At 42.6% G+C, this 27823-nt stretch overlaps 1 protein-coding gene across 1 annotated transcript in view; it reads left to right on the forward strand.

Moving 5' to 3' along the window:
- The window catches only part of LOC124805620 (WD repeat-containing protein 76-like), a 174621-nt gene that overhangs the window by 92801 nt on the left and 53997 nt on the right, over nt 1-27823 (forward strand). Inside the window, exons 6-8 of the mRNA XM_047266190.1 lie at nt 6421-6560; nt 9125-9288; nt 25121-25205. Of these exons, the coding sequence (XP_047122146.1) occupies nt 6421-6560; nt 9125-9288; nt 25121-25205 (389 nt within the window). The remainder of the gene's footprint in view (nt 1-6420; nt 6561-9124; nt 9289-25120; nt 25206-27823) is intronic.

Consider the following 27823-nt stretch of genomic DNA (forward strand, 5'->3'; position numbering starts at 1 on the left):
TTACTCCCCCCCACTCCTCCGCCCACACCTCCATTACTCCCCCCACTCCTCCGCCCATCTTCCCCACTCCCCCTATCCCCCCACTTTCCCGCCAGTCTACCCTCACTCCCCCAACTCACCCCCACTCCCCCATCTCACCCCTCCACTCGTCCCCCCCACTCCCCCATCTCACCCGCCACTCGTCCCCCCCCACTCGTCCCCCCCACTCGTCCCCCCCACTCGTCCCCCCCACTCGTCCCCCCCCACTCGTCCCCCCCCACTCGTCCCCCCCCACTCGTCCCCCCCCCACTCGTCCCCCCCACTCGTCCCCCCCCCACTCGTCCCCCCCCACTCGTCCCCCCCCACTCGTCCCCCCCCACTCGTCCCCCCCCACTCGTCCCCCCCCACTCGTCCCCCCCCACTCGTCCCCCCCCACTCGTCCCCCCCCCACTCGTCCCCCCCCACTCGTCCCCCCCCCACTCGTCCCCCCCCACTCGTCCCCCCCCACTCGTCCCCCCCCACTCGTCCCCCCCACTCGTCCCCCCCCACTCGTCCCCCCCCACTCGTCCCCCCCCACTCGTCCCCCCCCACTCGTCCCCCCCCACTCGTCCCCCCCCACTCGTCCCCCCCCACTCGTCCCCCCCCACTCGTCCCCCCACTCGTCCCCCCCGCCACTCGACCCCCCCCGCCACTCGTCCCCCCCCGCCACTCGTCCCCCCACTCGTCCCCCCGCCACTCGACCCCCCCGCCACTCGTCCCCCCCGCCACTCGTCCCCCCCGCCACTCGTCCCCCCCCCGCCACTCGTCCCCCCCCGCCACTCGTCCCCCCCCCCGCCACTCGTCCCCCCCCCGCCACTCGTCCCCCCCCCGCCACTCGTCCCCCCCCCGCCACTCGTCCCCCCCCCCCCCCCCCCCGCCACTCGTCCCCCCCCGCCACTCGTCCCCCCCCCCCCCCGCCACTCGTCCCCCCCCCGCCACTCGTCCCCCCCCCCCCCCGCCACTCGTCCCCCCCCCCCCCCCCCGCCACTCGTCCCCCCCCCCGCCACTCGTCCCCCCCCCCCCCCGCCACTCGTCCCCCCCCCCCCCCCGCCACTCGTCCCCCCCCCCCCCCGCCACTCGTCCCCCCCTCTCGTCCCCCCCCCTCTCGTCGCCCCCCCCGCCACTCGTCCCCCCGCCACTCGTCCCCCCGCCACTCGTCCCCCCGACACTCGTCCCCCCCCCCCGCCACTCGTCCCCCCCCCCCGCCACTCGTCCCCCCCCCCCCCCCCGCCACTCGTCCCCCCCCGCCCGCCACTCGTCCCCCCCCCGCCCGCCACTCGTCCCCCCCCCGCCCGCCACTCGTCCCCCCCCCGCCCGCCACTCCGTCCCCCCCCCCGCCCGCCACTCGTCCCCCCCCCCGCCCGCCACTCGTCCCCCCCCCGCCCGCCACTCGTCCCCCCCCCGCCCGCCACTCGTCCCCCCCCCGCCCGCCACTCGTCCCCCCCCGCCCGCCACTCGTCCCCCCCCCGCCCGCCACTCGTCCCCCCCCCGCCCGCCACTCGTCGTCGTCCCCCCCCCGCCACTCGTCGTCCCCCCCCCCCCCCGCCACTCGTCCCCCCCCCGCCACTCGTCCCCCCCCCGCCACTCGTGTCCCCCCCCCCCCCCGCCACTCGTGTCCCCCCCCCCCCCGCCACTCGTGTCCCCCCCCCCCGCCACTCGTGTCCCCCCCCCCCCCCCCCGCTACTCGTGTCCCCCCCCCCCCCGCCACTCGTGTCCCCCCCCCCCCCCGCCACTCGTGACCCCCCCGCCCCGCGCCCCCCGCCACTCGTGTCGCCCCCCCCCATCTAGCTCTGCAGATGAAGAATGAATTGAATAAACGCATAATAAAATAAAAGAAATTATTCAGATACTGAAAGGAGACGAAAAATTGTCATGGGTGACTGGAATTCGGTAGTAGGAAACGGGAGAGAAGGAAACGTAGTAGGTGAATATGGGTTGGGGGTAAGAAATAAGAGGAAGCCACGTGTAGAATTTTGCACAGAGCGCAACTTAATCATAGCTAACACTTGGTTCAAGAATCATGAAAGAAGATTGTATACATGGAAGAAGCCTGGAGATACTGGAAGGTTTCAGATAGATTATATGATGGTAAGACAGAGATTTAGGAACCAGGTTTTAAACTGTAAGATATTTCCAGGGGAAATGTGGACTCTGACCACAATCTAATTGGTTATGAACTGTAGATTAAAACTGAAGAAACTGCAAAAAGGTGGGAATTTAAAGAGATGGGACCTGGATAAACTGGCTAAACCAGAGGTTGTACAGAGTTTCAGGGAGAGCATAAGGGAACAGTTGACAGGAAAGGGGGAAAGAAATACAGTAGAGGGATGAAGTAGTGAAGGCAGCAGAGGATCAAGTAGGTAAAAAGATGAGGGCTAATAGAAACCCTTGGGAAACAGAAGAAATATTGAATTTAAATGTTGAAAGGAGAAAACATAAAAATGCAGTAAATGAACCAGGCAAAAAGGAAAATAAATGTTTCAAAAGTGAGATCGACAGGTAGTTCAAAGTGGCTAAGCAGGGATGGCTAGAGGACAAATGTAAGGATGTAGAGGCTGATCTCACAAGGGTAAGATAGATACTGCCTACAGGAAAATTAAAGAGACCTTTGGAGAAAGGAGAACCACTTGCATGAATATCAAGAGCTTTGATAGAAACCCAGTTCTAAGCAAAGAACGGAAAGCAGAAAGGTGGAAGGAGCATATAGACGGTCTATACAAGGGCGACGACTTGAGGACAATATTATAGAAATGGAAGAGGATGTAGATGAAATGGGAGATATGATACTGCGTGAAGAATTTGACAGAGCACTGAAAGACCTGAGTCGAAACAAGGCCCCGGGAGTAGATAACATTCCATTAGAACTACTGACAGCCTTGGGAGAGCCAGTCCTGACAAAACTCTACCATCTGGTGAGTAAGATGTATGAGACAGGCGAATTACCCTCAGACTTCAAGAAGAATATAATTATTCCAATCCCAAAGAAAGCAGGTGTTGACAGATGTGAAATTTACCAAACTATCAGTTTAATAAGTCACGGCTGCAAAGTACTAACGCGAATTCTTTACAGACGAATCGAAAAACTGGTAGAAGCCGACCTCGGGGAAGATCAGTTTGGATTCTGTAGAAATATTGGAACACGTGAGGCAATACTGACCCTACAACTTATCTTAGAAGCTAGATTAAGGAAAGGCAAACCTACATTTCTAGCATTTGTAGACTTGGAGAAAGCTTTTGACAAAGTTGATTGGAATACTCTCTTTCAAATTCTGAAGGTGGCAGGGGTAAAATACAGGGAGCGAAAGGCTATTTACAATTTGTACAGAAACCAGATGGCAGTTATAAGAGTTGATGGGCATGAAAGGGAAGCAGTGGTTGGGAAGGGAGTGAGACAGGGTTGTAGCCTCTCCCCAATGTTATTCAATCTGTATTCTAAATAAGCAGTAAAGGAAACAAAAGAAAAATTTGAAATGGGAATTAGAATCAATGGAGACAGCAAAGGACATGGAAGCGCAGTTGAATGGAAACGTCAGTGTCTTGAAAGGAGGATATAAGGTGAACATCAACAAAAGCAAAACGAGGGTAATGGAATGTAGTCGAATTAAGTCGGGTGATGCTGAGGTCATTAGATTAGGAAATCAGACACTTAAAGTAGTAAAGGAGTTTTGCTATTTGGGGAGCAAAATAACTGATGATGGTCGAAGTAGAGAGGATATCAAATGTAGACTGGCAATGGCAAGGAAAGCGTTTCTGAAGAAGAGAAATTTAACATCGAGTATGGATTTAAGTGTTAGGAAGTCGTTTCTGAAAGTATTTGTATGGAGTGTAGCTGTGTATGGAAGTGAAACGTGGATGATAAATAGTTTGGACAAGAAAAGAATAGAAGCTTTCGAAATGTGGTGTTATAGAAGAATGCTGAAGATTAGATGGGTAGATCACATAACTAATGAGGAGGTATTGAATAGGATTGGGGAGAAGAGAAGTTTGTGGCATAACTTGACTAGAAGAAGGGATCTGTTGGTAGGACATGTTCTGAGGCATCAAGGGATCACCAATTTAGTATTGGAGGGCAGCGTGGAGGGTAAAAATCGTAGGGGGAGACCAAGAGATGAATGCACTAAGCAGATTCAGAAGGATGTAGGTTGCAGTAGGTACTGCGAGATGAAGATGCTTGCACAGGATAGTGTAGCATGGAGAGCTGCAGAAAACGAGTCTCAGGACTGAAGACCACAACATACGTGAAAGCTTAGCTTTTCTTATAGCTACACTATGTATATTAAATTAAACTACTAACTTTTCGTGTTTGTGTGTTTACGCTACCTAACAGTGATGTTGCTATTGGCTAGTTATATCGTGTGTCCTATGCTCTGAATATTTGCTATAATTGGCTGTTGAGATCTTGTGGCATGATTTATGATTGGCTTACAAAAGTGCTTTGCAGTCTCTGTTTCAATGGTTCAGAAACTAACATGCTGTGTTTTGGTGGAATTCAAACTTATACCTTTGTAATACAAAAATACGTAGCGTACGTGTTGCTGCACATCAAAGAACTTTCCAAAATGCATTTGTCAGCTTCATGTATAGTATGGTTACTTTCCTGTATGTTTGGCAGGAACTGACTCTCTCTTCTTCCCTTGATTGCTGTATTTCATGTTTGATGTCATTGCCCGTCTATATGTATGGAATAGACACGTAGTATTAATGGATGGAGTTCTGCTGTTACTGTCGTATGTGCCTCTGAATTGCAGCAGCATTCTTCATGCATCCTATACAAGACTATTACATATTAATTTCAAAATTTAAGCCTGTGCAGTTCCTCCAAAGCTGACAACAGCTGAGAGTATTGCCTTGAGATGCTCTCTAAAGTTTCAGTGAAAGTTTGAAGTTTTTGCAGTGACATTTGAAATTTTATTGGACTTCATTTTAGATACTTTGTTATATATTTGGGTTATATGCTTCTAAAAATGTTGTTGCTTGTCAGGCATAACACCAAGAAACAAGCATACTTCTTTCTTAGTGATTGCTTCCTGTTCCTTCTTAGGTAGGCATCTGTTTTATGTGGATTTCCATTAAACAGGACTCGAAAAGCCTCGTGAGCGGTTACTGTTATTCTGTTCTTGAAGTACCACCTATGTGTTACAAATAAAAGCAAAATGGCGCTGTGTTTCACAAAATGTGAAAAAATATTTTTGTAACCTTTACATTGCCTGCTTTTCATGTGGATCAAAAAGTTTTCTCATTGAGCCAACAAAGATGATTTATTGGTAAATTACTTTTATTAATTAATGCTCTTCCATTGCTGTGTGTCTGTACACTGATTGGTAAAATATGTTTGTTCCTAAATTATGCTCTTCCTTTTGCAAATCGTCTATATTGAGAGTACGAAAGTTAGCATAGAGCAGTATTACGAAATATGCTAGTGTAACTGCAGTGGAACACTTGAGTGATTTTTGAGAAACACTTCTGCAAAATAATTTGAAAACTATCTAAAATCTTAGGAAGGAAGATACATTGATCTGATTTTAAGTAGTTATTCTGTAAAATGAAATTGGACTGTTGGTTGCAGTGTTAGTTGCATGTTCCATGGATCATTTGTGCAATAAATCATTATGCTGTGAACTGAGTCAGTCTTCTTTTTACACATTCTTCTGCAGAATAGTAGGAATTAAGGAGAAATGTTTTCAGCCTTTTCAAATTTATTTTACTGTCTGTCAGACATTTTGTGTCACTGGGTATATTATTAAAAATCTTAGTTGCAGCATTGTGCACTCTTTCTTTGTCCTAAAGACAACCTTAATGTGGAATAACGAATGTCTTTTTTCTTCTGGTATTGTAATTATGTAGAGCATGGTCTCTTTTGACCTGCAATGGATAATTCATAACATGATCATGGATGAGCATGACATTATTTTTAGAGTACGTTTTTGAGCGCTGAAGACATTCTCTCTTAAAGCTGACTTACCCTTGAACTTTATTTCGTAAGACACCATTGAATGAAAATATGCACAATATGTCAACTTACTGAATTTGCATAGTATGTAAACTTACTGAATTCTCTGACCACAATATTTCCAATAAAATTAAGTTTTCAGCCTATTTATTATTTCCTCGCCATGTTTTTTATCAATCATTGGTGTAGTATCCCTAGACATGCAGAATTGATCATGTTGTATCTTTTAAAATTGAGTATGTTATTTTGTATACAGTCTTCAAGTAACAGAAGTGTTAAAACTTTTTGAGTTACTACTTGTAAATTTGATTTTGTGGGCACAGTGATAGAAAAATCAGATAAATGTCACAAAAGTGGTAGCTATTCACATATTTATTTACTCAAAAGGAAATTTTTGTCTTGTATGTTCTGATAATGATATTCTGAAATTCAAATTTTTTATCTTCCGACAGTTTTAAATCGAGGGTACAGAAACTGAAATTATCTCCAAGCAGAATACAGAAAGTAGTACAAGGGAGGGTGACAGCAGCAGCTGTACATCCGTCTGAAAGTAATCTTCTGGTAGCTGTTGGAGACAAATATGGAAATATTGGTAAGATGTTCTCTTAGGTACATATTGTTAACCATGTTAATGTTGAAGAACTTTGTGGTATATGGATCGTAATATAGAGCTTGAGCATTGGAAATGATGTAAATGCAGATTACCATCACAAGTCAACATTATTATTTTTTAAAACTGACTTGTGTTTTTCTTAATGCATACAATGAAAAATTACATCTCATCTTGTGTTATTGGGAAAAAACCTCTACTTTGGATTAGCAAATGCACTTGGTATTATCATAACTTCTCAAAACTGATAGTTTCTCATTTTCCAGCAGAAGTTCCAAGTAAACTAGGTATTGTGTAGGACTACAGGTTGGGTGTGGACATGCTACATATGAAAGAACAGTGAATAAAACATTTCAGTTAGATACTTGTATTAATTTCTGTAACTTCCCGGAAAACTGTGTTGAAGTAGGAAGATAGAACTGTCAGTTACCTCTGTCTAAGCTAAAGAGCTGATTATGCAAAATATGTGAAGTGAAAAAGTCCCAGAACATAGTTGCACATTGTTGTTGTTCATTGGCAGACTAGAAGTGCTATGGATGATTCATCTAGGTTTGTCTGAGCTTAGATAGCTTGTTTACATTTGCAGTTGGGAGAAAATATGTGCCAGAAACTCAAAGCGTGTAGTGAGGTTGATTTCTGTGGATAATGATTATTTCATAATCCATTGAGGACAAAGAAACTTAAATTGCTCAGTCACAGGATGGTGAGTATAGTGGGAATGCACCACGACACTGTTAGCCCACTGGAGTATTTGTGAATTTAATGTTTTTTCCTCATACTTTGCTGTTTGATGATCATATGATGGGGTGGCTCCTCTGTGAATGGCAGTAGTGTCATGGTGGTGGCTCTCCGATCTAGGCTTCTGAACATATTTTGATATGACGTTCGGTTTGGATCCAGACTCTTGGTGCTTAGGTAGTCTAACCTCTGCTTTTGTAACTAACCCTCCTCGGGGAAGAAATGGCAAGGTTGCATTTGGTTGAAGTTTTCTTGTAGTGCTTAAGCTTTTTGTGCCTTGAACGTCTATATCATGTGTTCACCTCTACTTTTGGTGATTAATGGAGGAGAGCTGAGGAGAGGTAAAGAAGATGAGTTGAAACTTACGCTCGCAATTTGGGTTTATGCATAGATGATGATCCAGATATCCTGGATAGTTTCCATGATGCGAACTACTGTCTTCATTCTGACTAACAAAGATGTAGATTCAACAACGGCTGACCAATCTATTGGTCCTAGTGCTCATTGCTGGTGAGTAGAGGCATTTATTTTCTCTGTCAAGTTATTTTGACCAGGGAACACCAATGTCTCTTGTGGACGAAGGGCTGTTACCTTAGATTGGAATTTGAAAGAACGATGATATGGGTTCATTTATTTGGGAATACAAGTGTAACATGGTGTACTCAGCTGGAAATCCTACATTGTACTTATTGTGCCATGTGCTGATGAGCTGATAAGGAATCAGTCCCAAAAATCAACTGAAGGAGATTGTGATCTATAACATGTTAGAAGTGGACCCAGTAAGGCTAGTTTCTTTTTTTCACTGCCTGGAAGTAGTACTTAAGAGTAAGACAATGCGAAGCATGTACAAATGGATATTCTGATTCATCACCTTCATGGTGTGTGAAATAATTGAGACATGGCACTTGAAGCTGGATGTGCTTCAATAGATTATAGGGCTGCCTACATTGAGGCAACTTGATTATTATAGCTTTGGCTTTATAGTGCTCAGTGAAGTGAAGTGCTGCAGTTGTGTTTGTGGTGTTGGTGATGAAATTTCGATAGATATTATTTGTACTGAAATAAGTTTGTAACTTTAGTGCTATTGGTTGGAGCTGGACATTCAGATAAGATCTCTTTGGCTGTAACCACAACCAATGTGATAACATTCCTGAAGTACTCTCCTTCAGCTTGCAAGAAAAGCACTTTTGAAGGTTGGAATTCATACTACCTGCTGTAGTATTTAGAAGATCTGTTGCAAGTTGTGTAGATGATTGGCGTGATTATTCTTGGTAACCAAGTTCTCATTGTAGTAGTTAATACATGGGCAACATTACTTTTTTTTTTTTTTTTTTTTTAGAAACACCTGAAAATTTACGTTTGAGATAATTATGCCAAAAGGCAACCTGCAATATTGATGAAAGCCAAAGTATTCATGTAATTAACTTCTATGATTCACTATTTAGGGTTGCTAAATATATATTTCCCTCCTTCAGTCTTTAAGAAGCAGACCCTTTATGCAGTAAGCAGAAAGCTCTCGTGTGTATGAAAACAGGCATGTACAAGTGAGACCTAACTTTATCCCAGAGTATACAATGTTCAAATAACTTGGAATTTTCATTAACATACTTCTATTTAGTGATTTAGAGTTAATTTTACATTATCATGAATGTAATTGTATTTCCTTCTCAAATTAATTTTAATAACGCAGACTCCTGCTTCTGCTCACCTATGTAAATATTCTATAATATGAATGAGTAGCAAATAGTATCACTTACGATTTACACTTTGATCAGTTTATCATCCATATGTATCTATTAATATTTTAGGATTCTGGGACGTTAAATCCAAGAAAGATAGTATCTCATTCCAGCCACATTCTCGTAGCGTAAGCCACATGACTTTTTCTGTGTTCGGTTCAGAAAAGCTGATAAGTACCAGTCTGGATGGAACTGTCAGATGTGGAGATCTGAACAAGGAAGTTTTTACTCAGGTGAGTGCCAACTCATCAACTTGGAGGTGGATAATAGATGACAGAAAATTACGGTATTTTAGTTATCATGTTGTTGTATTTGTTTAGGATGTGTGAGAATACTGTATAAAAATGAGTTAATTTGATAGGGAAGGACCACTGTCCAGTCAAATCTACCTGCAGATTAGAGGATAGATTTCAGTACAGTACATTGTCATTTCTCTGTAAAACAGCAATTAACACACACTTCAGGGCTGAAGTCCTTTGGCCTGGAGTGTACGATGTACAAACAAATATATTTAAGTCCAAGATATAAGCTAGCCATTCAGTGCTCTCATGTTACCAGTATTCATCCACCAGGAGACATAGAAGACATTCAGAGTCCCACTTTCTGTTGTTTGTTAGATTTCAGTCATCACTGGTGTATTCATGGAGAATACTGCCAGAGAGATATTGAAATACTGAAAAGTCCCTCTCAAGATGTCCATGGGTGCCTTTAGTACTGATGGAAAAAACTGCAAGTCAGCAGACTTTTTTATTAGTAATATAAAGTTTGTTCAGTTACCATTGATTTTTGCAGTAGCTCATATCTTACGGAAAAATAAAAGTAAATCAAACAATGGAAAATCCAGGACGGAAAGTAACAATATTATGAGAAGAAAGTTGCTACTCACAGTATAGCATAGATGCTGAGTCAGAGACAAGTACAACAAAAATACTCTCACAATTAAAGCTTTCGGCGATTAAGACCTCAGTCAACAATATGCGCGCACGTGCTCACACACACAAGCAAATGCAACTAACACATGACTGCCGTCTCAGGCAACTGAAACCACGCAGCGAGCAGCTGCAGCACCAGTGCATGATGGGAGTGGCGACTGGGTGGGGAGGAGGAGGCTGTGGCAGGGACTGGGAGGGATAGCATGGTGGGGATAGTGGACAGTGAAGTGCTGCAGGTTAGACGGAGGGCGGGGAGAGCTGTGGAGAAGGGGGGGGGGGGGGAGTAGCGGAAAAGAAGAGAAATAGAGAGACTGGGTCTGGTGGTGGAATGGGAACAGGGAAGGAGGTGGATGGGTGAGGACAGTGACTAACAAAGGTTGAGGCCAGGAGGGTTACGGAACATGGGATGTATTGCAGGGAAAGTTCCCACCTGCACAATTCAGAAAAGCTGGTGTTAGTGGGAAGGATCCATATGGCACAGGCTGTGAAGCAGTCATTGAAATGGATATCATGTTTGGCAGCTTGTTCAGCAACTGGTTGGTCCACTTGTTTCTTGGCCGCAGTTTTTTCGGTGGCCATTCATGCCGCCAGACAGCTTATTGGTTGCCATGCCTACATAGAATATAGCACAGTGGTTGGAGCTTAGCTTGTAGACCACATGACTGGTTTCACAGGTAGCCCTGCCTTTGATGGGATAGGTGATGTCAGTGACCAGACTGGAGTAGGTGGTGGTGGTGGTGGTGGTGGTGGTGGTGGTGGTGCAAGGATGTATGGGACAGGTCTTGCATCTAGGTCTATTACAGGGGTATGAGCCATGAGGTAAGTGATTGTTAGTAGCGGTTGTGTAACGATGGCCAAGTATATTGTGTAGGTTCAGTGGACGTCAGAATACCACTGTGGGAGGGGTGGGAAGGATAGTGGGCAGCACATTTCTCATTTTAGGGCATGATGAGAGGTAATCGAAACCCTTGCGGAGAATGTAATTCATTTGCCCCAGCCCTGGTTGGCATTGAGTTATGAGGTGAATGCTCATCTGTGGCCGGACAGTGGGATTTTTATAGGTGATGGGAGACTGGAAAGGTAGGGCACAGGAGTTCTGGTTTTGTACTAGGTTGGGAGGATAATTACAGTCAGTTAAGGCTTCATGAACCATGGACCTTGCCGTTGGTGGGGAGGCTTGCGTGCCTCAGCGATACAGATAGCCGTACCCCAGGTACGACGACAATGGAGGGGTATCTGTGGAGAGGCCAGACAAATGTGTGGTTCCTGAAGTGGGCAGCAGCCTTTTCAGTAGTTGCAGGGGCAACAGTCTGGATGATTGACTGATCTGGCCTTGTAACAGTAACCAAAATGGCCTTGCTGTGTTGGTACTGCGAACGGCTGAAAGCAAGGGGAAACTACGGCCATAATTTTTCCCGAGGGCATGCAGCTTTACTGTATGATTAAATGATGATGGTGTCCTCTTGGGTAAAATATTCCAGAGGTAAAATAGTCCCCCATTCGGATCTCCGGGCAGGGACTACTCACGAGGATGTCGTTATCAGGAGAAAGAAAACTGGCATTCTACGGATCGGAGCGTGGAATGTCAGATCCCTTAATCGGGCAGGTAAGTTAGAAAATTTAAAAAGGGAAATGGATAGGTTAAAGTTAGATATAGTGGGAATTAGTGAAGTTCGGTGGCAGGAGGAACAAGACTTTTAGTCAGGTGAATACAGGGTTATAAACACAAAATCGAATAGGGGTAATGCAGGAGTAGGTTTAATAATGAATAGGAAAATAGGAGTGCGGGTAAGCTACTACAAACAGCATAGTGAACGCATTATTGTGGCCAAGATAGATACGAAGCCCACACCTACTGCAGTAGTACAAGTTTATATGCCAACTAGCTCTGCAGATGACGAAGAAATTGAAGAAATGTATGATGAAATAAAAGAAATTATTCAGATTGTGAAGGGAGACGAAAATTTAATAGTCATGGGTGACTGGAATTCGAGTGTAGGAAAAGGGAGAGAAGGAAACGTAGTCGGTGAATATGGATTGGGGCTAAGAAATGAAAGAGGAAGCCACCTGGTAGAATTTTGCACAGAGCACAACTTAATCATAGCTAACACTTGGTTTAAGAGTCATGAAAGAAGATTGTATACATGGAAGAACCCTGGAGATACTAAAAGGTATCAGATAGATTATATAATGGTAAGACAGAGATTTAGGAACCAGGTTTTAAATTGTAAGACATTTCCAGGGGCAGATGTGGACTCTGACCACAATCTATTGGTTACGACCTGTGGATTAAAACTGAAGAAACGGCAAAAAGGTGGGAATTTAAGGAGATGGGACCTGGATAAACTGACTAAACCAGAGGTTGTACAGAGTTTCAGGGAGAGCATAAGGGAACTATTGACAGGAATGGGGGAAAGAAATACAGTATATGAAGAATGGGTAGCTTTGAGGGATGAAGTAGTGAAGGCAGCAGAGGATCAAGTAGGTAAAAAGACGAGGGCTAGTAGAAATCCTTGGGTAACAGAAGAAATATTGAATTTAATTGATGAAAGGAGAAAATATAAAAATGCAGTAAATGAAGCAGCCAAAAAGGAATACAAACGTCTCAAAAATGAGATCGACAGGAAGTGCAAAATGGCTAAGCAGGGATGGCTAGAGGACAAATGTAAGGATGTAGAGGCTTATCTCACTAGGGGTAAGATAGATACTGCCTACAGGAAAATTAAAGAGACCTTTGGAGATAAGAGAACCACTTGTATGAACATAAAGAGCTCAGATGGAAACCCAGTTTTAAGCAAAGAAGGGAAAGCAGAAAAGTGGAAGGAGTATATAGGGGTCTATACAAGGGCGATGTACTTGAACAATATTATAGAAATGGAAGAGGATGTAGATGAAGATGAAATGGGAGATACGATACTGTGTGAAGAGTTTGACAGAGCACTGAAAGACCTGAGTCGAAACAAGGCCCTGGGAGTAGACAACATTCCATTGGAACTACTGACGGCCTTGGGAGAGCCAGTCCTGACAAAACTCTACCATCTGGTGAGCACGATGTATGAGACAGGCGAAATACCCTCAGACTTCAAGAAGAATATAATAATTCCAATCCCAAAGAAAGCAGGTGTTGACAGATCTGAAAATTACCGAACAATCAGTTTAATAAGCCACAGCTGCAAAATACTAACACGAGTTCTTTACAGACGAATGGAAAAACTAGTAGAAGCCGACCTCGGGGAAGATCAGATTGGACTCCGTAGAAATACTGGAACACGTGAGGCAATACTGACCTTACGACTTACCTTAGAAGAAAGATTAAGGAAAGGCAAACCTACGTTTCTAGCATTTGTAGACTTGGAGAAAGCTTTTGACAGTGTTGACTGGAATACTCTCTTTCAAATTCTAAAGGTGGCAGGGTAAAATACAGGGAGCGAAAGGCTATTTACAATTTGTACAGAAACCAGATGGCAGTTATAAGAGTCGAGGGACATGAAAGGGAAGCAGTGGTTGGAAGGGAGTGAGACAGGCTTGTAGCCTATCCCTGATGTTATTCAATCTGTATATTGAGCAAGCAGTAAAGGGAACAAAAAAAAATTCGGAGTAGGTATTAAAATCCATGGAGAAGAAATAAAAACTTTGAGGTTCGCCGATGACATTGTAATTCTGTCAGACAGCAAAGGACTTGGAAGAGCAGTTGAACGGAATGGACAGTATCTTGAAAGGAGGATATAAGATGAACATCAACAAAAGCAAAATGAGGATAATGGAATGTAGTTGAATTAAATTGGGTGATGCTGAGGGAATTAGATTAGGAAATGAGACACTTAAAGTAGTAAAGGAGTTTTGCTATTTGGGGAGCAAAATAACTGATGATGGTCGAAGTAGAGAGGATATAAAATGTAGACTGGCAATGACAAGGAAAGTGTTTCTGAAGAAGAGAAATTTGTTAACATCGAGTATAGATTTAAGTGTCAGGAAGTCATTTCTGAAAGTATTTGTATGGAGTGTAGCCATGTATGGAAGTGAAACAGGGACGATAAATAGTTTGGACAAGAAAAGAATAGAAGTTTTCGAAATGTGGTGCTACAGAAGAGTGCTGAAGATTAGATGGGTAGATCACATAACTAATGATGAAGTATTAAATAGGATTGGGGAGAAGAGAAGTTTGTGGCACAACTTGACCAGAAGAAGGGATCGGTTGGTAGGACATGTTCTGAGGCATCAAGGGATCACCAATTTAGTATTGGAGGGCAGCGTGGAGGGTAAAAATCGTAGGGGGAGACCAAGAGATGAATACACTAAGCAGATTCAGAAGGATGTAGGTTGCAGTAGATACTGGGAGATGAAGAAGCTTGCACAGGATAGAGTAGCATGGAGAGTTGCATCAAACCAGTCTCAGGACTGAAGACCACAACAACAACAAGGCTTCAGCGAGACCCTCGGTAAATTTCGAGAGGGCTGTTCGTCACTGCTGATGCGGCGACCATAGGTGGCTAGGCTGTACAAAAGGGACCTCTTGGTACTAAAGGATGGCAGCTGTCAAAGTGGAGGTATTGCTGGTGGTTAGTAGGTTTGATATGGGCAGAGGTACTGATGTAGCCATCTTTGAGGTGGAGATAAACATCTAGGAAGGTGGCTTGTTGGGTTCAGTAGGACCAGGTGAAGCAAATGGGGGAGAAGTTTTTGAGGTTCTGGAGGAGTGTGGCTAGGGTGTACTCACCTTCAATCTAGATAGCAAAGATGTCATCAATGAATCTGAACCAGGTGAGAGGTTTAGGATTCTGGTTTTTAGGAAGGATACCTCTAGATGGCCCATGAATAGGTTGGCATAGGATGATGCCATGCAGGTGCCCATAGCCGTACCCCGGATTTGTTTGTGGGTAATGCCTTCAAAAGAGAAGTAATTGTGGGTGGGCATGTAGTTGGTCATCGTGATTAGGAAGGAGGTTGTTGTTTTAGAATCGATTGGGCACTGGGAAAGGTAGTTTTCAAAAGCAATAAGGCCATGAGCATTAGGAATGTTAGTGTTCAGGGAGGTGGCATCAGTAGCGACGAGCAGAGCATCGTGTGGTAAAGGAACAGGAACTGTGGAGAGTCGGTGGAGGAAATGGTTGGTATCTTTTGTATAGGAGGGTAGATTCCGGGTAATAGGTGAATGTGTTGGTGTACAAGAGCAGAGATTCTCTCAGTGGGGGCACAGTAACCGGCCACAATGGGGCACCCTGGATGGTTAGGTTTATGGACTTTAGGAAGCATGTAGAAGGTAGGAGTGCGGGGAGTGGTAGGGGTGAGTAGAGAGATGAACTCCGGGGAGAGGTTCTGGGATGGGCTTAAAGATTTGAGTAGTGATTGGAGAGCCTGCTGGATTACTGGTATGGAATCACCCATAGCAAGGTTTGTAAGTGGACGAGTCTGGCAGCTGGTGGAGTCCTGCCAGGTAATCCTTGCAGTTCAAAACAAGTGGTGGAGCCTTTGTCCACAGGTAGGATTAGAAGGTCAGGGTCAGTTTTTAGATGTGGTGGACTGCAGTTCTTTCTGTGGATGTAAGGTTAGTATGCCTGTTGAGGGATTTGGGAATGATGCTGAGGCAAGGTTTGAGGTTGAGAAATTATGGAAAGTTGACAGGTGGTGGTGTGGGGGCAGTGTGAGTGGATCATGATCATGGTTGGATGGAGGAGTGAACTGAGTTAGGCATGGTTCAATATTGGTCTTCAGTTGAGTCTGATTGGGCTTACTGGTAGTTGGGAGCTCCAACGTCAGGCGCGTAATGGGGCCCCTTAGGGAAATGGCAGCAAGAGAGGGGAAGAAAACCAATGTGCACTCCGTGTGCATACCGGGGGGAGTCATTCCAGATGTGGAAAGGGTCCTTCCGGATGCCATGAAGGGTACAGGGTGCACCCATCTGCAGGTGGTCGCTCATGTCGGCACCAATGATGTGTGTCGCTATGGATCGGAGGAAATCCTCTCTGGCTTCCGGCGGCTATCTGATTTGGTGAAGACTGCCAGTCTCGCTAGCGGGATGAAAGCAGAGCTCACCATCTGCAGCATCGTCGACAGGACTGACTGCGGACCTTTGGTACAGAGCCGAGTGGAGGGTCTGAATCAGAGGCTGAGACGGTTCTGCGACCGTGTGGGCTGCAGATTCCTCGACTTGCGCCATAGGGTGGTGGGGTTTCGGGTTCCGCTGGATAGGTCAGGAGTCCACTACACGCAACAAGCGGCTACACGGGTAGCAGGGGTTGTGTGGCGTGGGCTGGGCGGTTTTTTAGGTTAGATGGCCTTGGGCAAGTACAGAAAGGGCAACAGCCTCAACGGGTGCGGGGCAAAGTCAGGACATGCGGGGACCAAGCAGCAATCGGTATTGTAATTGTCAACTGTCGAAGCTGCGTTGGTAAAGTACCGGAACTTCAAGCGCTGATAGAAAGCACCGAAGCTGAAATCGTTATAGGTACAGAAAGCTGGCTTAAACCAGAGATAAATTCTGCCGAAATTTTTACAAAGGTACAGACGGTGTTTAGAAAGGATAGATTGCATGCAACCGGTGGTGGAGTGTTCATCGCTGTTAGTAGTAGTTTATCCTGTAGTGAAGTAGAAGTGGATAGTTCCTGTGAATTATTATGGGTGGAGGTTACACTAAACAACCGAACTAGGTTAATAATTGGCTCCTTTTACCGACCTCCCGACTCAGCAGCAGTAGTGGCAGAACAACTGAGAGAAAATTTGGAATACATTTCACATAAATTTTCTCAGCATGTTATAGTCTTAGGTGGAGATTTCAATTTACCAGATATAGACTGGGACACTCAGATGTTTAGGACGGGTGGTAGGGACAGAGCATCGAGTGACATTATACTGAGTGCACTATCCGAAAATTACCTCGAGCAATTAAACAGAGAACCGACTCGTGGAGATAACATATTGGACCTACTGATAACAAACAGACCCGAACTTTTCGAATCTGTATGTACAGAACAGGGAATCAGTGATCATAAGGCCGTTGCAGCATCCCTGAATATGGAAGTTAATAGGAATATAAAAAAAGGGAGGAAGGTTTATCTGTTTAGCAAGAGTAATAGAAGGCAGATTTCAGACTACCTAACAGATCAAAACGAAAATTTCTGTTCCGACACTGACAATGTTGAGTGTTTATGGAAAAAGTTCAAGGCAATCGTAAAATGCGTTTTAGACAGGTACGTGCCGAGTAAAACGGTGAGGGACGGGAAAAACCCACCGTGGTACAACAACAAAGTTAGGAAACTACTGCGAAAGCAAAGAGAGCTCCACTCCAAGTTTAAACGCAGCCAAAACCTCTCAGACAAACAGAAGCTAAACGATGTCAAAGTTAGCGTAAGGAGGGCTATGCGTGAAGCGTTCATTGAATTCGAAAGTAAAGTTCTATGTACCGACTTGACAGAAAATCCTAGGAAGTTCTGGTCTTACGTTAAATCAGTAAGTGGCTCGAAACAGCATATCCAGACACTACGGGATGATGATGGCATCGAAACAGAGGATGACACGCGTAAAGCTGAAATACTAAACACCTTTTTCCAAAGCTGTTTCACAGAGGAAGACCGCACTGCAGTTCCTTCTCTAAATCCTCGCACAAACGAAAAAATGGCTGACATCGAAATAAGTGTCCAAGGAATAGAAAAGCAACTGGAATCACTCAATAGAGGAAAGTCCACTGGACCTGACGGGATACCAATTCGATTCTACACAGAGTACGCGAAAGAACTTGCCCCCCTTCTAACAGCCGTGTACCGCAAGTCTCTAGAGGAACGGAGGGTTCCAAATGATTGGAAAAGAGCACAGATAGTCCCAGTCTTCAAGAAGGGTCGTCGAGCAGATGCGCAAAACTATAGACCTATATCTCTTACGTCGATCTCTTGTAGAATTTTAGAACATGTTTTTTGCTCGCGTATCATGTCATTTCTGGAAACCCAGAATCTACTATGTAGGAATCAACATGGATTCCGGAAACAGCGATCGTGTGAGACCCAACTCGCCTTATTTGTTCATGAGACCCAGAAAATATTAGATACAGGCTCCCAGGTAGATGCTATTTTTCTTGACTTCCGGAAGGCGTTCGATACAGTTCCGCACTGTTGCCTGATAAGCAAAGTAAGAGCCTACGGAATATCAGACCAGCTGTGTGGCTGGATTGAGGAGTTTTTGGCAAACAGAACACAGCATGTTGTTATCAATGGAGAGACGTCTACAGACGTTAAAGTAACCTCTGGCGTGCCACAGGGGAGTGTTATGGGACCATTGCTTTTCACAATATATATAAATGACTTAGTAGATAGTGTCGGAAGTTCCATGCGGCTTTTCGCGGATGATGCTGTAGTATACAGAGAAGTTGCTGCATTAGAAAATTGTAGCGAAATACAGGAAGATCTGCAGCGGATAGGCACTTGGTGCAGGGAGTGGCAACTGACCCTTAACATAGACAAATGTAATGTATTGCGAATACATAGAAAGAAGGATCCTTTATTGTATGATTATATGATAGCGGAACAAACACTGGTAGCAGTTACTTCTGTAAAATATCTGGGAGTATGCGTACGGAACGATTTGAAGTGGAATGATCATATAAAGCTAATTGTTGGTAAGGCGGGTACCAGGTTGAGATTCATTGGGAGAGTGCTTAGAAAATGTAGTCCATCAACAAAGGAGGTGGCTTACAAAACACTCGTTCGACCTATACTTGAGTATTGCTCATCAGTGTGGGATCCGTACCAGGTCGGGTTGACGGAGGAGATAGAGAAGATCCAAAGAAGAGCGGCGCGTTTCGTCACTGGGTTATTTGGTAACTGTGATAGCGTTACGGAGATGTTTAATAAACTCAAGTGGCAGACTCTGCAAGAGAGGCGCTCTGCATCGCGGTGTAGCTTGCTCGCCAGGTTTCGAGAGGGTGCGTTTCTGGATGAGGTATCGAATATATTGCTTCCCCCTACTTATACTTCCCGAGGAGATCACGAATGTAAAATTAGAGAGATTAGAGCGCGCACGGAGGCTTTCAGACAGTCGTTCTTCCCGCGAACCATACGCGACTGGAGCAGGAAAGGGAGGTAATGACAGTGGCACGTAAAGTGCCCTCCGCCACACACCGTTGGGTGGCTTGCGGAGTATCAATGTAGATGTAGATGTAGATTGGTAAGGTTGGTGCCAAAACAGTGTTTCCACTGTAGGGATGGAGAAGGTCTTCAACAAGTCCTGTATGATTAAATTTGGGAGTGGGGCAAAAAGTGGGGGGGGGGGGGGGGGAGGGAGTAGGCACAGTATAGCAATATAGAGGTTTTTAGAAACAATAATGTTTCTCTTTACATGTAAACCAGGGTGAGTGTGCCCTGGGACAACTAGAAAATCTGAGAATAACCTGGGAATTTTTTCAACCAGGAGAAATCCAGAAAAAATCCTGGAATATTTTAGGATTCCCAGAATTTTTCATTATTTCAGTTTTGAGTTAAATTTTGACTGGTAAGAACTGATACATTAATGAAGAATTTTACTTTAGCACACTACTGTAGAATAATACCACAGCAACCATTTACAACAATGAATCACAGAGCACACACAAGCTTCTGCCAACAGCAAAATGAGTCAAAGGCTTTAAGACGAAAAACTACACAGTAATTCGTAACAACCAATTTCTTTCGATGAGTGTGACAGCACAACTGTTAACATTAGGTTCGTTAGAGCAGTTGCCAGAGGGCTCGTGGATGGGCAGAGCTGAAGTCGCGTATGAGCAGCGTCTTCTCCCACTTCTTGCTACTTGAAGTGTGGCTGTTAGATGTGTAATCAGTAACTGCAAGCAGCTAGATGCTAACCAGAAAAAAAAGTTTCTGGCATGCCTGAACTGCACAGAGCAGTCAGAGTTATATTGGGGAACAGTCTCCATGTGACCCGCATTTTAATTTCATAATTTGGCTGATCTGTTTGTTTACAGCTCTCATTTCAAATGAAAACAAAGCAGATAACTGTGGCTGGGAGCAGCCAATGAAGTAAAATGCATTCACATAATTATGCAAGACAAAATATGTTATTAGTTCCAGTTTTCTGATTTTATTTTATTTTATTTCCAAGTTGACAATAGGGTATTAATTGCTCTGCTGAACAATGAAGTTACTTTTATTGATTTTTGTCTTTTGTTAATTATCTTTCATTAATCTTTTCTACAGAGGCAGTCAATTTATTTGAAATAAAGTATTTCATTCCACATTATTAGCTAGTTTCAACCGATTGTTGAATTTCAAGTGCATGTTTTCAACTTCTGGTACGTATGGCGTTATGCCATAATGAAGAACCAAACATGAGATAATAAAGAATGGTACTCCACGAATATTGGCTTCTCGAAAATCACACTGAAAAGCTTTAGGAGACGTATCTGCCATCCATGAAACACCCAGTTTTTTTATCACAAGACATGTTTCAACACTTGTCTGGCACCTCCTCTTGGCTTGACATTATTTCGTAATTTGTGTTCTTTACATCCTATATTTACTTAACACCATTCTTCAGTAAATTATAGACTGGCAGCACACCATGTTTTATCATTGTAACTCCCTAGATGGCTTTGTATTTGCTCCTAGAGTACAACATAAACTGTTGATTATGCATCAGTTAAGTCAGTTGGACAGTTTTGTGGTTTCACAAGTAACCTCATTAATTTTTATATGGTTAAGAAGTCATGAAAAGGTTATTGTTCTTAGTTGTGGACTACAAAAACAACTGCTTTATTATTATTATTATTATTATTATTATTGCAAGAAATTTGTAGTGCTGTGTGGATGTAAATTTGATTGGAAATGCTACTTAAGAGTATCACAAAGCATAAATAAAAAAAGTTACTTGCCACATTGCAGTATATTACAGTACATTGAGTTGTAAAGTCTAGTTTTAAAATGAATATTGTGCCAAGGGCTGCTTTTTAATTTTTCATTCCTTATCTGGAGAGGATATGACAAAGCAATTGCTCTATGTACACTAACTCTGTGTCTCCTCCAAACATACTGCACTGCTTCACATGATCACGTGATGCTCCACTGAACATGAAATTCCAAATTCACAGAGAATAGGCATCTCATGTCACGGTAGCTGCGTGTGCACAGTAATGCCTGTATTCTGGCACTCTGTGGTAACTGCTTCAGTGAACCTATTTCTAACAGACTGCAGGAAAATATTTTGAATGGCAGTTCGAGAAGTTAAAATATGAGGTGTCATACGTAATTATATAAATGAAAATGAAATATGGAAAAAAGTAAATCCTGCTGAGGCATAATTATTCAATGAGGGAGCCACCGAAAACCAAGTAAATAATTATTTTAATACTCAGAATGGATATAATCACTAACGAGTCAATAGCAATCACTAAATGTCCACTGCGCACTGAACGTCTGTTCATTGTAGTGCAAATTGTGTTTGTTGGCAGCAGTGCCTAGAGCTATGGAACATTCCAGATTCTACCGATGAGCTCCGAGAAGAACTGAGGGATCTCGGGGAACCAGCAAAACTTTAGAAGATATAGTGACACTTGTCTCTAATACTGTAACATTAAGAAGAGACATCAAAATATAAATAGCACTTGAAATACTATTGAGAAGTAAATACCTTAATAAATATTGTAAAAACATACTTAGTTTTTTGGTTTTTATGTGCTTTTCGCAAACTCCATCTTCTCTTCCTCTGTGAGATAAATATTTTGCAGTCATACGGTAAAACACTGAAGTTGATAATATAATTCGCTTACGAACTTCTATTTACTGGTGATGGTGGCCAACTGCCGCAATGCAGTCCGTGCCAAGTATTTGAAAGCTTCGTGACTGTTACAGTTTGTTGGTTGGCCACCGTGCATGCGAAGTTCTGATAGTTACTTCTGTTTCGGCGCTTGCTAGAAACCTTTGGCTTCGGTCAAAACTATGGCATATTTTGGCTGAAGTTGTAGGGGATTTTTGGCCAAAGTCGAATGTTCGGTTGGACACTACTAAAACACCTTACATGTCGTATCCAAGAGTGATCCTGCGGTAATTAGTTTGAACAGCACCTGATATACTGCAGCCAGCCTTTGTGCAACAACTTAACACTGTCTGTTGTGTTACGGAATTCTAGGCAGCAACAAATATATGCGTAGCCTGCACAACATGGAGCTTCATCACTTACTTCCTTCCTCTCAAGGAGTGAAATAGACTTCTCCACAACTGCTACTCTGTATTTGGCTGTAACAGAGCATATTATGCCCAGGTCCAGAGGCTGCAGATAACTCTTGCAGTTCAGGGATGGAACACAGCATTCACATTCCTCAGAAATGGTGTTTCCTTGGATTGTACAGGGCATGGGGGGTCTGTAAGAAGTAAAATTGTCTTTTCCTGCTGCATTGTTCTTTGCATCTAAATGCCTGAAAAAGTCGTAAATATTACTGATGTCTCCAGGGACTGCTGTTGTACTCGAAGTACAAAATGACGTATGTATATTTCGGAAACACCTGGGAATTAAGTGTTATTCTTCCAATAACTTAGTCTTCCTGTTACCAGAGTCTCACTTTCTCCACTTACACTTTGAAACGGCAGATTGTGGCGTCTTTTAAAACAATTAAACCAGCCTTTTCAGTGCACTGAGATTTCCAGTGCAGGTCTTCAGAGCAATTTCATAAGCTTTCTCTTGCAGCACGTTTTCGATTATAGGAAAACTTCCACTTCAGTCCTTGGACCTATTTCAGAGGAATATTTTCCACTTAATTGAATGCAGACATAAGAATATTGTTCCTTATTGGATCCAAAGGAACTGTTAGTTTCAGAATTTAAGAACGCTTCCTTATTTTTTGAATATGCTGCACATGTAGACAGTGTAAAATCATATTTTTTTTTCGCCATATCAAAGAGATTTGTGTTAAAATTGCGATCAGCATAGTGGAAGATTGCCAGCTTTCGCTGAATTTTTAGCTTTCTATGTTTGCAGGCCAGAAATTCACAAAAGTAAAATTGAACAATTACACTTTTTCCGCTTCGTAGACTCAGTGACTGCAACATAAGATCATGCGACTTGAGTCACATGGAAATAGATTTAGATTTCTTCAATGAATCTACTGATGTTGCTACAAAGGAAGTTGCGTCATTGACAATGATCTAGGTAAGTGTTTACCAGTGGAATCAATTACTATTTAGTGCATCACATAACAAAATATACAACCCGTGTGAAATGGATAGAAATTCGCTCATTCATACACAGTGTGTAAAAGCTGGATTTCAATTTGTAAAATGTATTGTGTTTATTCCTTAGAATCGGACTTTTTCTCAAAGTGGGTTCGTTAAAAGCAGGGATTTTCACTGGGACAGATGGAAATATTAGTGAAAAATGGGATTTGCTTAAAAGCTGGTGAAGTAATTTGGGATTTAACTGTACGTCTTTTTTTTTTTCTCCGCTTGGAAGCGCACCCCCCCCCCCCCCCCCCCCCCCCCCCCACCCTTTAAATTTTCTTGGTATGGCCAGTAACGTACCCGTAAAGGCCCTTTTGCCATGATTATAGCATTTATTTCCAAGTCCCATGTTAAAAAACTTGCAGTGTCCTTATAATTTCAGCACACTGTTTGATGCTGCATCTTTTGCTGATGAAGCTATTTTCCAACACATGACACACGTCTTCTCACAGGAAAAGCACAGTCCTTTTACACTTGCAGATTACCACCTTTTTACTTCCCTAGATTTCTAGCTCAATTGGGCCCATAACCTATCAAGACTACTTGTAAAATCTGGGCATTGTCTTTTATTTAAATGCTCACATAAAAGCACAAGGCTACAAGGAATGACAGACTTAATTTACTACTGAAATAGCAACCAACTATTATTGTCAACTTATTAGAGAAACAGGTACCTATTGTTGACTGATACTCTTTTTTGAGTAGCAACATTCCAATATTATGTTCTTGTTGTTGTTATGGTAAATGAGTCTCTGCCTCTGCTGATAGGTATGTTCTTTGCTGTTATTCTGTGAATGTTATTTGTTTTTGTTTCAAATGTGTGTGTTCTGTTTATTCTGTATCTGCTTTAATGCAATAAAACGTTGTTACATTATTTCAAACTGTGATCGCTTTACTGAAAATCAACGTAAAAACATGTTGAATGAACGTTAGTGGTATGTCAATATGCCCCTTGCCGTTTGTTATTTTTCGTTCAAAGATACTTTTATAACATAGTGTGGAAATTTGATTGTCAATACACATTTGTCAGTTGATGCAAACCTGAAATTCCAAACTCTTGTCCAAGGCATTGAATCAAAGATACATCGTGAACGAAGAGACAGCGCTTCGGTATTCCATTTCAGTTGTAGATGTTGCCAAAAGGCTTTGCTTTTGAGCATGTATCCTCCTTGCGTCATATGAGCGTTGATGGTGGAGCATTTAGTTGTGTTATCATTTTCATAATCAGAATCAGAATCAGCACAGGCAAGCAGTGTTGATCTCTTATCAAAGAATATGTAACACTTCATAGTTATTTTTAGTTAGAGAAAAATGCATTGTACTATTTTCCAGTGACTGACCATTGGTTTATTACTAAATATACTTAAATAATTAATAGCAAAACTAATACCTGCACAAAATATTGTTGCAAGGTACAATATACTCACTATGTCTTCTCAGTACAGTTGTGTTCTTTCCAGTGAGTCATCATAGACAAGATTTTCATCTGTCAACATTCCATACTTCATAGCTGTAGTTACTGGATTGAAATCATCAAATTTAAAATGTCTTAAGGTTTTCTTTTTATATGTAATACGATTTACAAAAATTTTCTGTGAACGTACTTTAATTTCCATTCCAAGATGTGACTTTATAGATACTATCAGTTATCAAAAAACAATGCTATAATGATGATTTGGCTTTCATTGTAATAAAAACAAGACTTAATCATCCGTATTTACAAATCCTACTGTCATCAGATAATTTGCCAGTTTCTCATTCCAATTATTTGGAGCTGTTTTAGAGCATATAAACTCTTCTTTAATTAATAAACTGTTTGTACCATCATTGAATTCAGTGAAATGGAGAGCTACATCAGACTATCTCCAGGCTGAACGTTATAACACAACAGTGGAAAAAATTAAAGCATCTGATTTGTTAGTTTCTAATTGCCTTTTTTACAGGTTTATGCAAGTGACGAAGATACATATGGACACCATACATGTTGGCATACAGAAATGAGCAGAGAAGTGCTGTTGATAGCTCATGGTATGTGTTAATTTTTACTTAATTTATACAGTGTGAATTTATCTTGCATTAATTAACACATTGTGACATTGCCTTAGTTTCACATCGACAATGACATTCTGAAGTGTACATTACAGAATTAAATTGAATGCTGACTTGCAAATAGTGGAGTTCTGCTACTATATGCCCAAGAGGTTCAATTGTCGAGACCCCTCTCAAGTTAGTGGCTTTAGCATCCGAATAATGCATGTATGACATATTTTGTAACTGCTTTAGGGTTGTTTTCCACCAGTGACCTGTCATTCCCCACCCCATCTCACAGATACTTCTACACCAGTAACCTGTAATTCTGCTTCCTCTACACTCCTAGTAGACAAGTCTCCACCATATCCTGTCTGTTGGATGGACTGAATGGTGTGCCGCCAAAATCCTTTTTTCATCACTGACAAAGATGTGATCCATTGTGTGGTTCATGCATCCATTCTTTAGACATTAGGTCAGTATTGGAGACAATTTTCCGGTGGTGGAATAACAAGAATCATTACAGTGAGGAGCAGACAACTAACAGGGAGGAGATTGACATCCAAACTGACTGTCGAGAACCTTGCAGCATTTTGGGTACCAGGGGCTAAATAGAGATACAGTAAGAACTGTCAGGAGATACAGCTCAATTTTATTGAACTAAATATACCACAGTTCATACATTTACATGTTGTATTTTGTTAACCCATTGTGAAAGTGTGTGTTCGAGGATGTGGAATGCTCATATTATACACTGGTAGCGAGAAACAGCCATTTAAGGCAAGTAAAAGATGTAAACAAATTGAGACTAATGATAATCTATTCACACTAACAATTCAGGGAATTATTTTGAGATTACTGTGTGTGTGTGTGTGTGTGTGTGTGTGTGTGTGTGTGTGTTGTTGACGTAGGACTGAATGGCCAAAATCTTTGTGAGAGTCTTTTGTGTCTGTGTGCGACTCGGCATCTCTGCTATACGGTGAGTAGCAGCTTTCCTTCTCATAAAATTGTTACATTCCATCCTGGATTTTCCATTGTTTTGAAGTCATTTTGATACCTTTTGAATTTAATATGCCTCTGTAAAATTCTTGTGGGGAAAAAAACCTTGTTTCACAAAGCACCTAGCATCAAGCGCACGTTGGTCTATCGATTATTCATATGATTTTGAAACGCACCCCTGCTGGTTTTCGAACACATTCTAAGTTGATTTTTGAATGCGTGCATAGTTTACGTGATGTCTCTGCCAGAGGAATCCTCATCACATCTAGAAATAAACTTTCCCGCAGACAAAACGGACGGGAATATAGGAGCTGAGCTGAATAAAGCCGAACTGGTGAATGTCAACTGCTGCTTGTTTATGTGGTTGATTTCGTTTGCGAATGTTCAGCGTTGTTATAATTACTAGCGAAATCCATAGATTCAGACTACCAGAGTGGAAATAAATGACCAACAGGAATAACAGGTAAGAAAGATTACGTATTATCTTCTTGGTGTATCCAAGAAAGTGAAATTTTGACAGAAAATTTTTGGCCAGATCGCTACACTAAACAGGGTCAGTTGAAGTCCCTGTGTGTTTAATTTCCTCTGTCCTGAAATAATTTGATGGCATCCATTACAAAATATCCATGTTTGAGTTCCACAGAGGGAAATGCAGTGACTTGTGGTGTAAGATTATTGTTTGAAGAGGCATGGCACTGCACTGCACACTTAAGACCAAATAACGTGTCATTAAATTTTGTCAAAGACATATGTTTTATGTATCAAACTCTTCAGAAAGACGTGCGCTACTTACTTTTGAAATTTTTCTTATATAAATTTTTGACGGCTTTAACTAAGCTTTCCTGCTGAGGCAGTCAATTTATTTGAAATGGAAGTGTTTAATACCACACTATTGGCTAGTTTCAACTGTTCGCTGCATTTCAGGTGCACGTTTTCATCTTCTAGCACGTATGGCATTATGCCATAATAAAGAACCAAACATGAGATAATGCAGTACTGGTACTCAGACATTTTCGCCCCGAAAACCACACTGAAGAGCTTCATATCAGGTTGAGGCCTACATCATTTGGAATCTGGACATATGAATGTGCAATGTAAGGCAGACTATGCATTTTAGTATGGTTCACGAAATTCCGACGCTCTTGGAGTATCTTCTGAAGTTTTTTCTTTTATGACATAATGCAAGATCTTTTAATGTTTTAGATGTACGAACATACGGGCTTCCTACTAGCTGCGCCAGCGCGGTGATGCCTCTTATCTGGCGCTCTGGCAACTGCTGAAATGAATCTATTTATAATAGTTCGCGGGAAAATATTTTGAATTGTTGTTCGAAAAGCATTATTTTCAAAGTAAATTTCCTTTTACGCAAGATGAACTATGCGCGGAGAATGTACAATGAATTTCTTAAATCATAGAGCATTTCCTCTCTTTTAAAAATCAACTCTTTGATGACGAGCCATTTAGAAGAATTTCGAGCCCAGAAGATCAAAGATTTATGCCGGTATTAAAAATTTTACTGGCATATTTATATGATGCATCTTGTCGATATTAAAAATTTTACTGGCATATTTGTGTGACGTATCTTAAAGTGTAACATGCGCTAAACAGATAATCATTAT

Source organism: Schistocerca piceifrons, chromosome 1 (genome assembly GCF_021461385.2).
Source record: "Schistocerca piceifrons isolate TAMUIC-IGC-003096 chromosome 1, iqSchPice1.1, whole genome shotgun sequence".
Classification (NCBI taxonomy): Eukaryota; Metazoa; Arthropoda; class Insecta; order Orthoptera; family Acrididae; genus Schistocerca; species Schistocerca piceifrons.